The 12,295-nt window shown below is 51.1% G+C and overlaps 3 protein-coding genes across 3 annotated transcripts; 1 reads left to right on the forward strand and 2 right to left on the reverse strand.

Moving 5' to 3' along the window:
• Positions 1–223: 223 nt before the first annotated feature.
• On the forward strand, positions 224–1,473 carry SAPIO_CDS2483 (uncharacterized protein; the record flags this gene model as incomplete). The annotated part of the gene is made up of 2 exons (XM_016785483.1): positions 224–434; positions 656–1,473. The coding sequence occupies 2 exons, from the start codon at positions 224–226 to the stop codon at positions 1,471–1,473; spliced, it is 1,029 nt and encodes a 342-aa protein (XP_016644859.1).
• A 456-nt stretch (positions 1,474–1,929) lies between these two features.
• SAPIO_CDS2484 (Uncharacterized protein) lies at positions 1,930–2,706 on the reverse strand (the record flags this gene model as incomplete). The annotated part of the gene is made up of 2 exons (XM_016785484.1): positions 1,930–2,479; positions 2,543–2,706. The coding sequence occupies 2 exons, from the start codon at positions 2,704–2,706 to the stop codon at positions 1,930–1,932; spliced, it is 714 nt and encodes a 237-aa protein (XP_016644860.1).
• Positions 2,707–4,816: 2,110 nt separating this feature from the next.
• SAPIO_CDS2485 (uncharacterized protein) lies at positions 4,817–10,851 on the reverse strand (the record flags this gene model as incomplete). The annotated part of the gene is made up of 7 exons (XM_016785485.1): positions 4,817–5,814; positions 5,962–7,083; positions 7,134–7,194; positions 8,167–8,856; positions 9,046–9,168; positions 9,241–9,361; positions 9,473–10,851. 7 exons carry the CDS (start codon positions 10,849–10,851, stop codon positions 4,817–4,819), a joined length of 4,494 nt encoding a protein of 1,497 aa, XP_016644861.1.
• Between the last annotated feature and the right edge of the window lie 1,444 nt (positions 10,852–12,295).

Genomic DNA, 12,295 nt, shown 5'->3' on the forward strand with positions numbered 1-12,295 from the left:
AGACAAGACGCAGCACAAAGTTGAGTCCATTTGTTCTCTCTCTCAGGCTCCCTCACACCCTCCCCCCCGAAAAATTGTTTAATTCTCCGTGGACCCGTTGTTATTAGTCGTTCGTCATCCAGTTTCGACCATAACACTTAAACCTTTCATCTTTGCATCCAACAACAACAACCCCAGCATCAACTCCACTCAACATATCGTTCGCCACCCCATCGCTCGCGCCATGGCCCAACGCAAGTTTGTGAGGAAGCCACTCTCTAGCCGCGATGCATCCCGGCGACAATCACAAAAAGGCCTTGATCCTTCCACAACGCCTGCTGCGCCTGCGCCTGCGCCAGCGACAGCGACCGCAAACCCAACCAAGCCGCCTCAGGCCAGGCGTGCCTCGACCGTGAGGGTATCGCGGAGGAAAAACCCTGCTCAGCCCGAGAATGGTACGTTTTTTCATCTCACTTCATTTTACGCGATGACTTGTTCTATCGTCCATCGATTTTCTTTTGCCTTACCGTTCCTTCTTTCCCCCTTTTCTTTTCTTTCTTCCAATTTTTTTTTCCGTCCCCCCCTTTCCCCCCTGTCTTGTCCTAGACTATATCCCGCGTCTCCCGTATTCGTCCACGCCCACCTTGGCAAAGCTAAAACATTAATCGGGGATCAGTGCCCGCCGCTGCCCAATCGCCACCTATGACAAACCCCGAGGTTGATGAACCCGAGATTAAAGAGCCAACTCCCACTTGGGCCGAAGATAATGCAGCGCCCCGCGACGCCCAAGATGACAACCAGGCGCGGCCCAGCACAGCCGACAAAGACGTGGTTGCCACCCGCTCTCTCTGGTCCCCGCCTTTCAGCCCCGTCTCAAAGCCACCACAACGTGAACGTCAGGCAACCTTCACCCCGCGTCGTAACATCCCACGCAAAGTCGCATCACCCAAGCCGCGGGCCGAAGTTAGTAATGCTACTACTAATAACCACGACGGCGTCAAGGACACCACCAAGGACCACACCCAATCAGAACAGCCCCAGGAGTTCAAGGCCATCGTCAACCATCGCATCTCAGCTGCCTCACCTAACCTGTTCGATCTGTGCATCAGCTGGGATGTTCCCCGCGGCTCCGATGAGGAGGCGTTCACCTGGGAAGCTGAAGAAACAATTCAGCAGGATGCTCCAGCAGCGTTGTTTGAGTACTGGCGCAGTATCGAAGGCGGCAGGGAGGCTCAAATGCGTGACCAGGGACTGTGGCACGTCTTTGATATTAAAGACCATCGCGTCAAACCGAAGTCGGGCGCGGTGGAGGTGTGTGTGACCTGGGTGGGATCCGACGTCCCGAGCTGGGAGTCCGAGAGCAAGATTTCAAAAATTGCACCGCAGGAGTTGGAGGCGTATTGGGCACGGAGGGGAGGTAAAGAAGCGATTGGTGGCGCGAAGAAACGGCGAGGGGTGGGCTCAACGCCGCAGGCGAAAAGGGTGAAGGCGTAGGGCTTGATGATTCTAGCCGCGTAAAAACGAAAGGATGGGGGGGAAAAAATGTCGGCGGACCGACCCAGAGGCAAGAGCGGATTTGCGACGCAACCGCAACTCCGATTAGGTTGTCGCGAACATGCTGTTTTCATGGAGGGCGATTTTAGTTTTGTAAAAGGGAGCTTTTGGATTTCGACGATCAGGACCACTATATTGTTTTTTTATACGTTACAGTTTTGTTTGGATATACTTTTTTTTTTCTATATTATTTCTATAACTTTTCTGCCCTCTTTTCGTTTTCTCTTCGCCCTCTTTTTCGTCCGGTGCTCGGGCATCCAGCAGTGCTGTGTTCGGCGACTAACCTTGTCCAGGCCAAGATGGAGATCATGAAAAGCCAACTAAATCGTCATCGACCACGAACTACCATTATCCCTTCGCGATGTTTTCCAAGAAATATGCTCTCTATCGCCAGACTCATTCCTCAATAACGAGAAATCTCGTGCAGTCATCCTGTGCTCCCCGTTGTCCAACTGGCATGATCACAGGCTGGTGGTTTCGAGAAACGATCATCGTGCAAATACGATAGGCCCCAGCCGGAAGCCCACCGATCACAGCAGTCTGGAGCAGCCCGTCGCCATTACCTTCGTTGTTGACCACGGTAAAGTATGCAAAATCCAGAGGATCAGGAGCCTTCGTGGCTCGCAATGATCCGATGTCCTGGATTGTAACGTGACAGTGTCCGATAACGTCTCCATTCTCGTCCAAATTTTGCGGGGCGGCATAATAGCTCGAGGACGGGTTCGCTTGGAAACCAGCTCGGAGGTGTAAGGTCTGGATAGAAATGTTAAAATTTTCATTGGCAGGTAATTTGTCGCCGGGTTGAGGATGAACAATGATGGAACCGATCATGTTGGCAGCGGCGGGAATCTTTCCCATCGGTATCCCGTTGCAAGATCCCGTAGCGACCTGCCTGCCGTTTGTCAGTTCCTGGCCTGCGCAAAAGTTGATAAAGTTGGCACCGTCACTAGGCAAAAGTTAGTGTTATTCAAGAAGGAAAATGCACGCTGGTAAAATAGGTAGAAGTTACACCTCGGAGTCGACTTGACCAAGCAGGGCTCCCGGAGTGCCTTCCTCTTGCCCTGTTGACGCACTCGCACTCTGGAGGGCATCTGAGGCCAAACAAGTGGTTTCCGATTGTCTGGGAGCAACTGGACTATCGATACCACCTTCCCCGTTGAACCGGGAGGCCATTGGCGCTAGGCCTCTAGCCAGGCCACATGAGAGTAAAACTACCAGGTTCACCCTTGGCGAAACCATCCTGATCGGATCAAAGCGCTGGCAATAAAAGACGACCGAGGGGCTGGCAGTTTACAAATCGAGGGGAAAGCGGATCCAAAGGCATCACCGAGGTCCCAGAATCCCAAAATAAACGCACGGGGGACAGCTCTACAAAGCAGTTATATCCCTCCCGGACTGTATATTACTAGCAGATAATACACGAAACTTATTCCAGCGAGGGCAATATATGAAGTCGGTTAAATGACGAGATGCATTTATTTCCCGGGACTATTCTGCGGATATAGATACGTCCAAGCTGGGAACTCGTGGATGATCTCGAGGCAACAAAAAGAGGGCGGGGTCAATTTTCGTCCCCCTCCCCGCCTTATTTCCCCGCGTTCGACAGTCTTGGGATATCTCGCGTCTACGAGGTAGCTTGTACATATGTACTTCAAACCTGAAAGCCCGTGTTGTGCCCAGATTGATGTAGAACTGCAGATATGGTGGTATGCAAAGAGGCGTGTACGTGGCAGGGATATTCAGTCCTCATTACTTCGTAGATTGGTCCAACCGTATCCGCGTTGCACTTCCTCACTCTGCGTTGATGTCCTGAAAATAAGACACATGCGGAGCAACTAGAATCTTGGAACACAGTGAATCGTGGCAATTCTATGATGGCGGGGTCGCCTTAACCAATCGCTCTACGACCAAAAAGTAAATCTCGCAAGACACCCACAACAAAGTTAATATCGCAAGAATCGCTTGTTGAGCTCATATCACCACATCGGACACATACATGGATGCATAGACGAGATACTTTGTCGGCCCTGGGCCCCGACTGTATCCTAGGGGTTAGGGCTCGAGCAGAGCCTTGTGGTGTTTCATGGACCTCCCAGACAATTCACCGCATTTGACAGGTAGTTTCCGTTTCAACTTGAGTGCGCCTCAGAAGAATGAGAAGAGTTGAGTAATCGTCGCGTCTCGTTTCCCGTCAAACATAATCACGATATAGCACAGATCGACTAGGCCATGGTGTCTAAACGCTATGGTGGCAAGCCCAAGGTCTTCTCCAGTGCCTGGACACGATTATCCAAAGTATAAGCAAGGGATGAAGGCCCGGAGGTAGCGCAACGTAGATTTAGTATGACGTGGTGAGGCGAAAGTTCAAGGAAAATTCCATGAACCTTCCGTACAAACAATAGTTTACTTGCTGCTTTTCCCCGCCGCTCGGCAGGCGAGGTTCAGGGCAGGATTGCTTCTACTTGGAATTAAAATTTACGAGGATAGTGAATAGGGCTCTAAATAAACAAGAAACGAACATGATTCCGAACTTCGCCACCACATATACCCTACCGCATCCTATGAGGGGCTGCGGACGGGATCACTCCTACCGGGGCTCCCCCTCGGGATTATTAGCGTAAGTCACAGTCGCCCCAGGTAAGCTTGACTGAAATCAGGAAGGGGAAAAAAAAAAAAAAAAGAGAGGGGGGAGACCTCTTGATTCACTGTGTGTGTGCCCAAATGGAGCGTTTCTGTAGACAAAAAGAGAAGAAGAAACCAAAACAAAAATAAATGTTCGTGATAAGAGTGAGATTCGAACTCACGCCCAGTTTCCTGGACCAGGAATTCACGTTAAGCTAACCTTAACCTGGCGCCTTAGACCGCTCGGCCATCTTACCAGATTTAATTGGTGTTAATCTCCATCGAGAGTACAATAGTGAAAAGCGAATGCACCCCCGCCATTCTCAGAAGTTTTTCTTCCCACCGGGGGCTCGTTAATAGCCATAGTATACCAACCAGTCCTATGATGATGTGCGGACATGATCGACTTACATATCTACGCATGATCATTGTATAGTTCCGAGGCTACGTCAGAAATACGGTTTTCGTGATTTTGAGGTACACCTAAGAATGGTTCCACGAAATTGCCACGGCCTGCGTGATCATGCGTTGTAAAATTGCCACACTCTTAAGAGTATCTGTCCCCTCACTTGTATGGGATCCATGTACTCCGTAAGATACACCTGCCGAATCCCACTAGCTCTTTCTGCCTTCATCTTTCCTTTTGCTTTCCTCTAAGCGGTTACCGAATCTCAAAAAGTGAATTCTGGATACCACTCTTCTCTCGATACTGAATAGCTTGGCCGTCCATCATTCCGTGTATATAACACTCGCCTTTGAATAGGTGATAATGTTGGGTGGGAGTTAATGCTGAAAATGGGTCCGAGTCGTAACTATCGAAGTCGACAACAGCAGATCTCTCAGATAGTAGCCTGTCTGGCTTTGGGGGTTTCATGGGCGCTTTGGATGGCGACATAGAAGAATGGGATCTAGCAGACTTTGTCGGTACCGAGTCTGAGAAGAATGCCTGCGCCCTTGGGGATATGGGAGACAGAGCCGTCTGAGCATTTGATTCCCTCCTCCGCGTCCTGCGACGCTCAATTGCCGATATGAAATTCTTGGCGTGGTAGGCCCACTTCTCCTTCTTTTCCTTATCCTTCTCCATCTTCTCTCTTTCGTACTCGGTGGCATTTTTCTTGAACCTGCGCAAGATAACGGGAACGCTGCACCCGTACAAGATTGAGACAAGGTCTCCTTTTTGCACGCCCTTTGGCACAAGCCCGATTCGGTTGCTTTTCGTCTTTACAAGTGCCCTGTTCCACACCACCACTTCAACCCGACGGCAAAAGTCTGCAAGAACAGACGAGTGGCCGTGGCTGATGTGGTCACTGGGCCGTAGGTACCCCGTATAGAATGCTGATCTGAATGCTTCCTGGCAAGCGCGGGAGAAGTACTTGGGCGGTGTGGCAGATAACCATCCCCGATCCGCTACTAAAGTGCGCCAAAATTCTTCTGGAGCCTGCTGGTCCACACTCGTCCACCCGCATGCACGTGCCCATTCAATTGGGACGTGGCCTCCCTGCGAAGCATCCTGCACCTCTTCAATCTCATCGAGCTCGAACCCAAAAACGAACATGTTATAGTAGTCGGGCGACTTGGGACTATCGAACCTCAAAAATCGGGAAGCGACTGGCTTTCTTCCCGTGGCACTGTAGTTCCTGGCACTGAGGGTGGGGGACCCTACAAGGCTGTCAGCATTTCTCCTGCTGATGATGGGCTCGTGGTTCCCATGACTGTGGAATGGATGAACGACATGCGAGGACCCTGTGACCTGACAGACCCACGACGGCAAATCTGTTAGTCGTCTTTTCTTGCCCATATATTTACCTATCTTCTCTTGCGGTTGTGACCACGGCCGGCATAGGATGTCCAGGGCGCGAGAGGGATCCGCATTGTGTATGCAAAATTCAACAAACTCGCGACACGCCTCCACGTAATCTTCCTCGTAATCGACCGTGAATTGACGGGCGTGCGTTCTCCGAGAATGCGAAACGGTCCACTCGATTAATTCGGATTTGTACTTCTTCAAGATGTCTGTATTCGTCGGGGCATTGGGCACCGGCTCGTTCGAATCCGTCGCCTCTGGACTCTTCCTTGCGCCAGCAGGGACTGCATCGCTGGAGATGGATAGAAGCGCATATATACTGTCATGTGGTACGGTGACCTCGAAGACAGAAAAGTGCCAGGCAAGATACTCTAGCTTCATGACGGGTTCTCGCTGAGTGCCACGGTCGAGGCCTGCGTCATACTTCCCAAAGAGACTCCTCGTCGCTTCGACAAGGATGGCGGCTGGAAGCGAGGACACGTCCTCAAACGTACGGGGTTTGTTGTGGAAGTCGGTGCGTTTCTGGATGAGATTGGAAATGCGATGGGAGCTCGTTTCGATGTCGACAAAGAGTTGAACCGCGTCCGCAAAGTCGTCCCATTGGATGCGGTCGCTATCTTGTCTTCCACAAATAACCTTGGCGTCTCGTGCAAGCGCGATCTCCTGGATAATCCAGCTCCTTGAGAACCACGGCCTCCTCATGAAGTTCAGGAATGACCGCCACTTCGGAGCTGCATCCTCCTTAAAGCACTCGTCAAATTGCGAAAGCTGGAGCATCTTTTCGCGGATAAAACGCATCGCCGCCTTACTGTCATCGTCGGCCTCACCGAGCCACACAAGAACACTCTCAGCCAAGCCATAAATGAGGCTCATCAGCTGGATCTGGTGGTTGCGCTCGAAAAAGGCGTTCTGGTTGATGCAGACGGCATCTACCCAAAGCGTTATGTTCTTGTTTGTGCGCCGTAGGGCAAGAAGCGCGTCATACAAGTTCTTGCGTACTCCTAGGGAGAAGACGTCATTTCCCTCATGAATGTAAATCTCGTGCTTTAGGGTGTCGTCGCTGCCCCAACACCATGATAATGCGGAGTATTTCTCGTTGCGGATGGCGTTGGAGATCCCTCCATCTTCATCGAAGAGGTCCAGCGTGACAAGCTCGCAATCAATGATTTCATACCCCCACCTTCGCCCGTTTCAACCTTAAGAAGCGCAGGGACTGAGTGGGATTCGTTAAAGTTCTGTAACGGTACGGAGGCACATGCTCATTACTGTATGTCCTGGCCCGTGGGCGGGAGACTTGGAGATGGAGGTCCGTTGTTGCCATGTCGTGACGGTTTGCAGGCACCACCAGCGGGGAAAGTGGTATCGAGTGAGAAGGTGTCTCGCTGTGTGATTTTTTTTCTGTTCAGCTCAACGCGAGCTGGATAAGACAGCAGGCTCGTGATCGAGAAAGCCACCATGCTTTGCAGCTTTGTAGCCGGTACAAGCGACCGACCCGACCCTCCGTGACCATTTTAGGATGATGGTGGCTGGCTTTCGGTGACCAGGCTGCGCAATAATTAACAGAAAAGTTGCATTGAGCTATCGACTCGCTTCGATCGCCACGGAATTATCATTTCCGGCGGCCTGTCAGCTGAAGAAAGGAGATGAGGGGGAGGGGGTATTATTAGCCCGAATTTGATGGGGTGGATGTTGGGTGGGTGGACAGCGAAAGAGCCCTGCTCGCCTTCTTTACCGGTCCTGAATTTAAGTGGCTGTGATTCCTCGAGTCCTGCATGGTGAGAGATTGGGGCCCTAATCACACTATCGAATTGGCAATGAGATCCTGGCGCTGGGGCTGCGACCCAACGCTTGACCCAATGCTCGTGCCTAATAGATAATTTATCGCGTGCGAAGCCTGCCCCAGCATGTGCGAAACCAGCCATTCACCGATCTGAAAGGAAAACTCACTCTCCCTGCAGCTCTGCAGGGCATGGTTCCTCCCGGACTTTGTGTTCAGGAGCCCAAGCTTAATGGTCAACGAGAGAGGAATGCTAGGAGTTGCAGATAATAGGGCTTAAAGATAGTCTTATCTACTTCAAGACCTACCGCCATGTCCCTCGAAGCTCTACTCTTTAGGTTACTTTCAGCACGGAGATATTCCATACTCTCCGTCCCTTAATGTCACGGTCCCGTTCTGCCACCGTCGCCCCCCCTTCGATGGATCTTACACTTCGCTCCTCTCCGACTGGAAGAATTACATCCAGCCCATGAGCAAGCCAAAGGGGCTCCCAACTTTTGGTCTTCTCGACGGCCACCTTCACTATGATACCGTCTCCAGGAACACTGCTGATGGTATAGGCAACCCGGACGGTGCATATATCGAGCTTGGACTGAGCGCTAATCCCATCATCTTCCATCCAGCTGTTTTCGAAGGTAAAAGACCCGTTCGGAATCGAGGAAAGTTCTACACTGCGACCAAAACATTTCGGCGGCGGGAAGATTTCCAAACCTCTCCAGTCGTCTTTCTCCATACCCGGAAACTCGTCTTCATCTTCCTGGATTCCTCGACGGCATGTCGTTACCCTATTCTTTCCTACGGGTACAGCTGTCCCGCATTTCGCCAGAACCGGGATAGAATCGTACCAGGCTGAAGTTACGGTATGCCATTGTCCAGATGGCAAATGTTGATACGGCGCGTTCGTATTGAGAAAACCCCAATCTATGGCGGAATGTTCAGTGTTCTTTGGGAGGTAAACCCGGGCACTGGTCTTTCCTGGCTCGTAAACCCCAGCAATTAAGAGCGCGTCGCCGAGCCAGTATTGTGTCTCGCCGTTGGTAATCTCCTTGCCCCAGACTTCCGGGTCTGATTCGTAGCCCCAGCCGGTCCATTTTTGTGGTGGAACGGCGGTTAGATGAGACTTCAGAGACAAAGAGTATGTGTATGGTATGAGCTCGTAACGTCGCTTGATGGAGGTACGGATGATCGGGGTTATACTAGGATACATCCACGGCTCTATTACCTCTCCAACCAGGTTATCATCGACCGATGTCTTGTAGCAGTTTATAGCGAAGCGCGGAGAATGGATTCCGAGTTGAACCCAACGAACAAGAAGCTCAGGAGACGGCTGCGGGCCCTCGAACCCTTGAGTTTGATAGTCAGCACTGCGCACAACGTTGATCTCTGGAGGCTTTATTTCCCAATACCTACCACCAATATCGTGCCCATAGCACTGCGGTACCATAGCGTTAGAATTTGTTTTTAAGAACACCGTTTTATTGGACTGCTGGAACGAGATACTAACCTGGAGGAGAGAGAATCCGGCATTCAGAGCCAAGGCATTACCACCTTTCATGCTCTCCCAGCTGGTAACATTATCCCCACCCCACGAGCAAGAGGCGTACCTCATTGTTCCCGCCGTAGCACTGCGGGTTAGTACGACGGGTCTCTCATCAGGCGCATGGTCGACGCACGCATCATGAGAGCTTTTTGCCATCAACTCCGTGTGTAGAGCCCGGCCCCATCGTCCCACATACCGCTCGCTCGCCTTTTGGGCCTCGCCAGCTACCACCGTCTCAAGTGCGCAAACCCAGTCGTCGCTCGGAATATTATACTCGTTGTTGTCATTCCACATGGCATCGATTCCGACTTCTTTCAAGGCTCGACAGCCGTTGTACCACCACTCAAAGCCGGTCTTGCTGGTGAAATCGATGTGGCCACCTTCGCCGCTCTCTCCACCGCCGGCACTCCATAGGCGAGCAACGGCACTGCTCTTTGTGACTGGATCGTAGAAGAGCGCACCGGCGTCGACCAGCTTTTTGTACTCGGGATGGTTCGCTAGGACGTATGGTTTGATGTTGGCTAGTAGTCTGACTCCCCGTCGGAGACACTCCCTCGTAAATACTCTTGGATCTGGGAAGCGGTGGCGGTTCCACGTAAAGACGTTGCGCGTTTTAGGTTCGGTTTCCGCTACCGTATACCCGCTGCTCATCTGAAACGCTGAGATGGGAATGTCTTTCTCCTCGCACTCTGATAGAAACCGTAAGATGGCATCGGCTGCTCGCGGCTGATCCTGCATACTGTACTTCATACCGCCGCCGACATATCCCATCATGTACCGAGGTACGAGGAGCGGGAAACCCGCGATCTCGGCGTATGTCCGTACGATCTCCTCCACTTTCTTTCCGACGATCAGATATTCCTCAAGCCCCCCGTACGCTTGTCTGTAGGCCTTGAAGTGGCCCCAAAGGCCATCAATTTCCGAACCGATGCTCCAAGTAGCCCGCGCATGAGTCGTAGAGAAAACCCCAACGCAACCGTGGCGAGTAATGTTTATGAGAAGAGGGATGTGTTTGTATAGAGGATCGGTGAGATATGCATCGTAGCCGAAAGTATCACTGGCAGTAATGGAAAAGTGACGGCCGGAAAGGTCCATTGGCGCCGCCTTCTCGCCTAGCCCGACATGAAGCGTGTGCTTTTTGTATTTGGAATAGTGCGCTATCCCGGGCCCATCGACCACGTAAGAGCGGAAGGAGAGGTCTTCGTAAATCGGTTCGTGACCACCAGTGAGCTTCAGACACACGATAGGGGTGCTTGACCACTCAACAAGGGCCTCAGCTTTGCCGGTTTTGATCGTCTTTGTTTGGCGGTCTAAGTTGAAGTCAATCTTTGGCGTCTCCGCCAAAACCACGCTGGGCGGCTTTACGCTTGGGTATGGGGGCAAGGGATGAGTATCCGAGGTGAAGCATAGCCGAAATACATTGTCACGGATCGTGTCAAAAGTGAACTTGAAGGATGAAGGAAAGACGTTGTCTTCTGAGAAGAGTGTAATCGACGGGTGTCCGATTCCATCATGTCCTGCCCGACTCTGGTTATCGAGTCGGTAACGACGAGGCACTCGTTCATGGCGAGACATGTTCGCTACGGAAGTCAGATGATCTGCTGGATAGGTTGTTGCTGTCGTCGATATAGCCAACTCTGACACAAAGCTGTGGGTGTACTAAATTTCCTTCGAAAAGAAATTAAATTTGGCCTGTATTTTTCAATCTCAGCTTCTTACGGATTGCTGCGCGGAAGAGCTGACGGATCTCAGTGGAAGCGCTTCAATCAGTCCAGTCTCGTCCCAATCAGCGCTACGACTTCGCCCACATGGCTCAAGGTTTCAACGAGGTCGGTCTTTCAACGAGGATTGGGTACCTTCCCCGCAACATGTGATCTCTAAGAGAAAAATACCTATGTACGAAGTAGAGGGGAAGATTATGAACGGCAGGGCGAAAAACGAAGAAGTAAAAGGAAACGAAATCAGTATGATTCGTAGACAATTCAACACTTTTGCTAAACAGAGTGACGATGATATTAGATCGAAGATACTGCGGGACATGTATTTCAATGAAATTCACATTCCATCTAGATACATTCATTGTGTAGCCGCCATGAGAATCCGATGAGAGGTTCTGACTCCTAACCTCATATTCCTGGCCTTAGGATTTTCTCTCCCAGTTCGGTCACCTAGCATTCAAAATTCACGCCATGCTCTAATCGAGCTTATGGTGTTATAATCACCCAAGGCTTAAGAACGGCTCGCAGATCTGCCATCAAATTACTTCCAGTCTTTGGAGGAGAATAATGCGGCGAGGGTCATTCGCCGATGTAGGGCGCATTTTTCCTCCGATGACCTGAGGAGGCAAAAAGAGAAACATGAATTGTCTGTAACCGAGTCTTCCCCAAAGGTGGGGAATAATGTTGAAGAGGGTTCAGACCTCTGAAGATTGTGTCGCTCTATGGCCTTATTGACTGAGCCACCGGGCAAAGTGGTCACGGGAGTCTGGAAGCATGGAGAGAGTCCGCTCAGGAAGGCCGGCGAGACCGGCAACCCGGCCCAAAAAAAAAAAAAAAAAAAAAAAAAAAAAAAAATGTCTACCAATTGATGGGAAAGCAATTCGTGATACGCTTCTCTGACTACATTTCTCTTCTAAACGCCCCCACACCTAGCGACCACCGGCATGAGGACAGAGGGTTTCCTTTGGTGCAAGAAAAGAGATGTCACTCCTGAGAAGACCCCCTTGTCTTTTTTTTCCTTCTTTTCTTCTTCCTCGCCCACTGACAGGATATACAAGGACCACCGCAGCAGGATTAATTAGGCAAAATAGGAAGTTATTACACTGAGAACCAACTTACGTAGACACTGCTTCTTATGACCACAAGATCCTCAGCTGCCAAAGGTGTCTAATCAGTTAATTAATGTAGGGGGCCCAGTCGGCATCCTTATTCCCGCTCTGCCCGGAATCAACCGCACCTTGGGGGAGACGGCAACATTGTGTTCTCCCGTAGAACAATGGACTTTGGATGCCAAGACCAAG

Source organism: Scedosporium apiospermum, assembly GCF_000732125.1.
Source record: "Scedosporium apiospermum strain IHEM 14462 chromosome Unknown SEQ_SAPIO_0086, whole genome shotgun sequence".
NCBI classification, from domain to species: Eukaryota; Fungi; Ascomycota; class Sordariomycetes; order Microascales; family Microascaceae; genus Scedosporium; species Scedosporium apiospermum.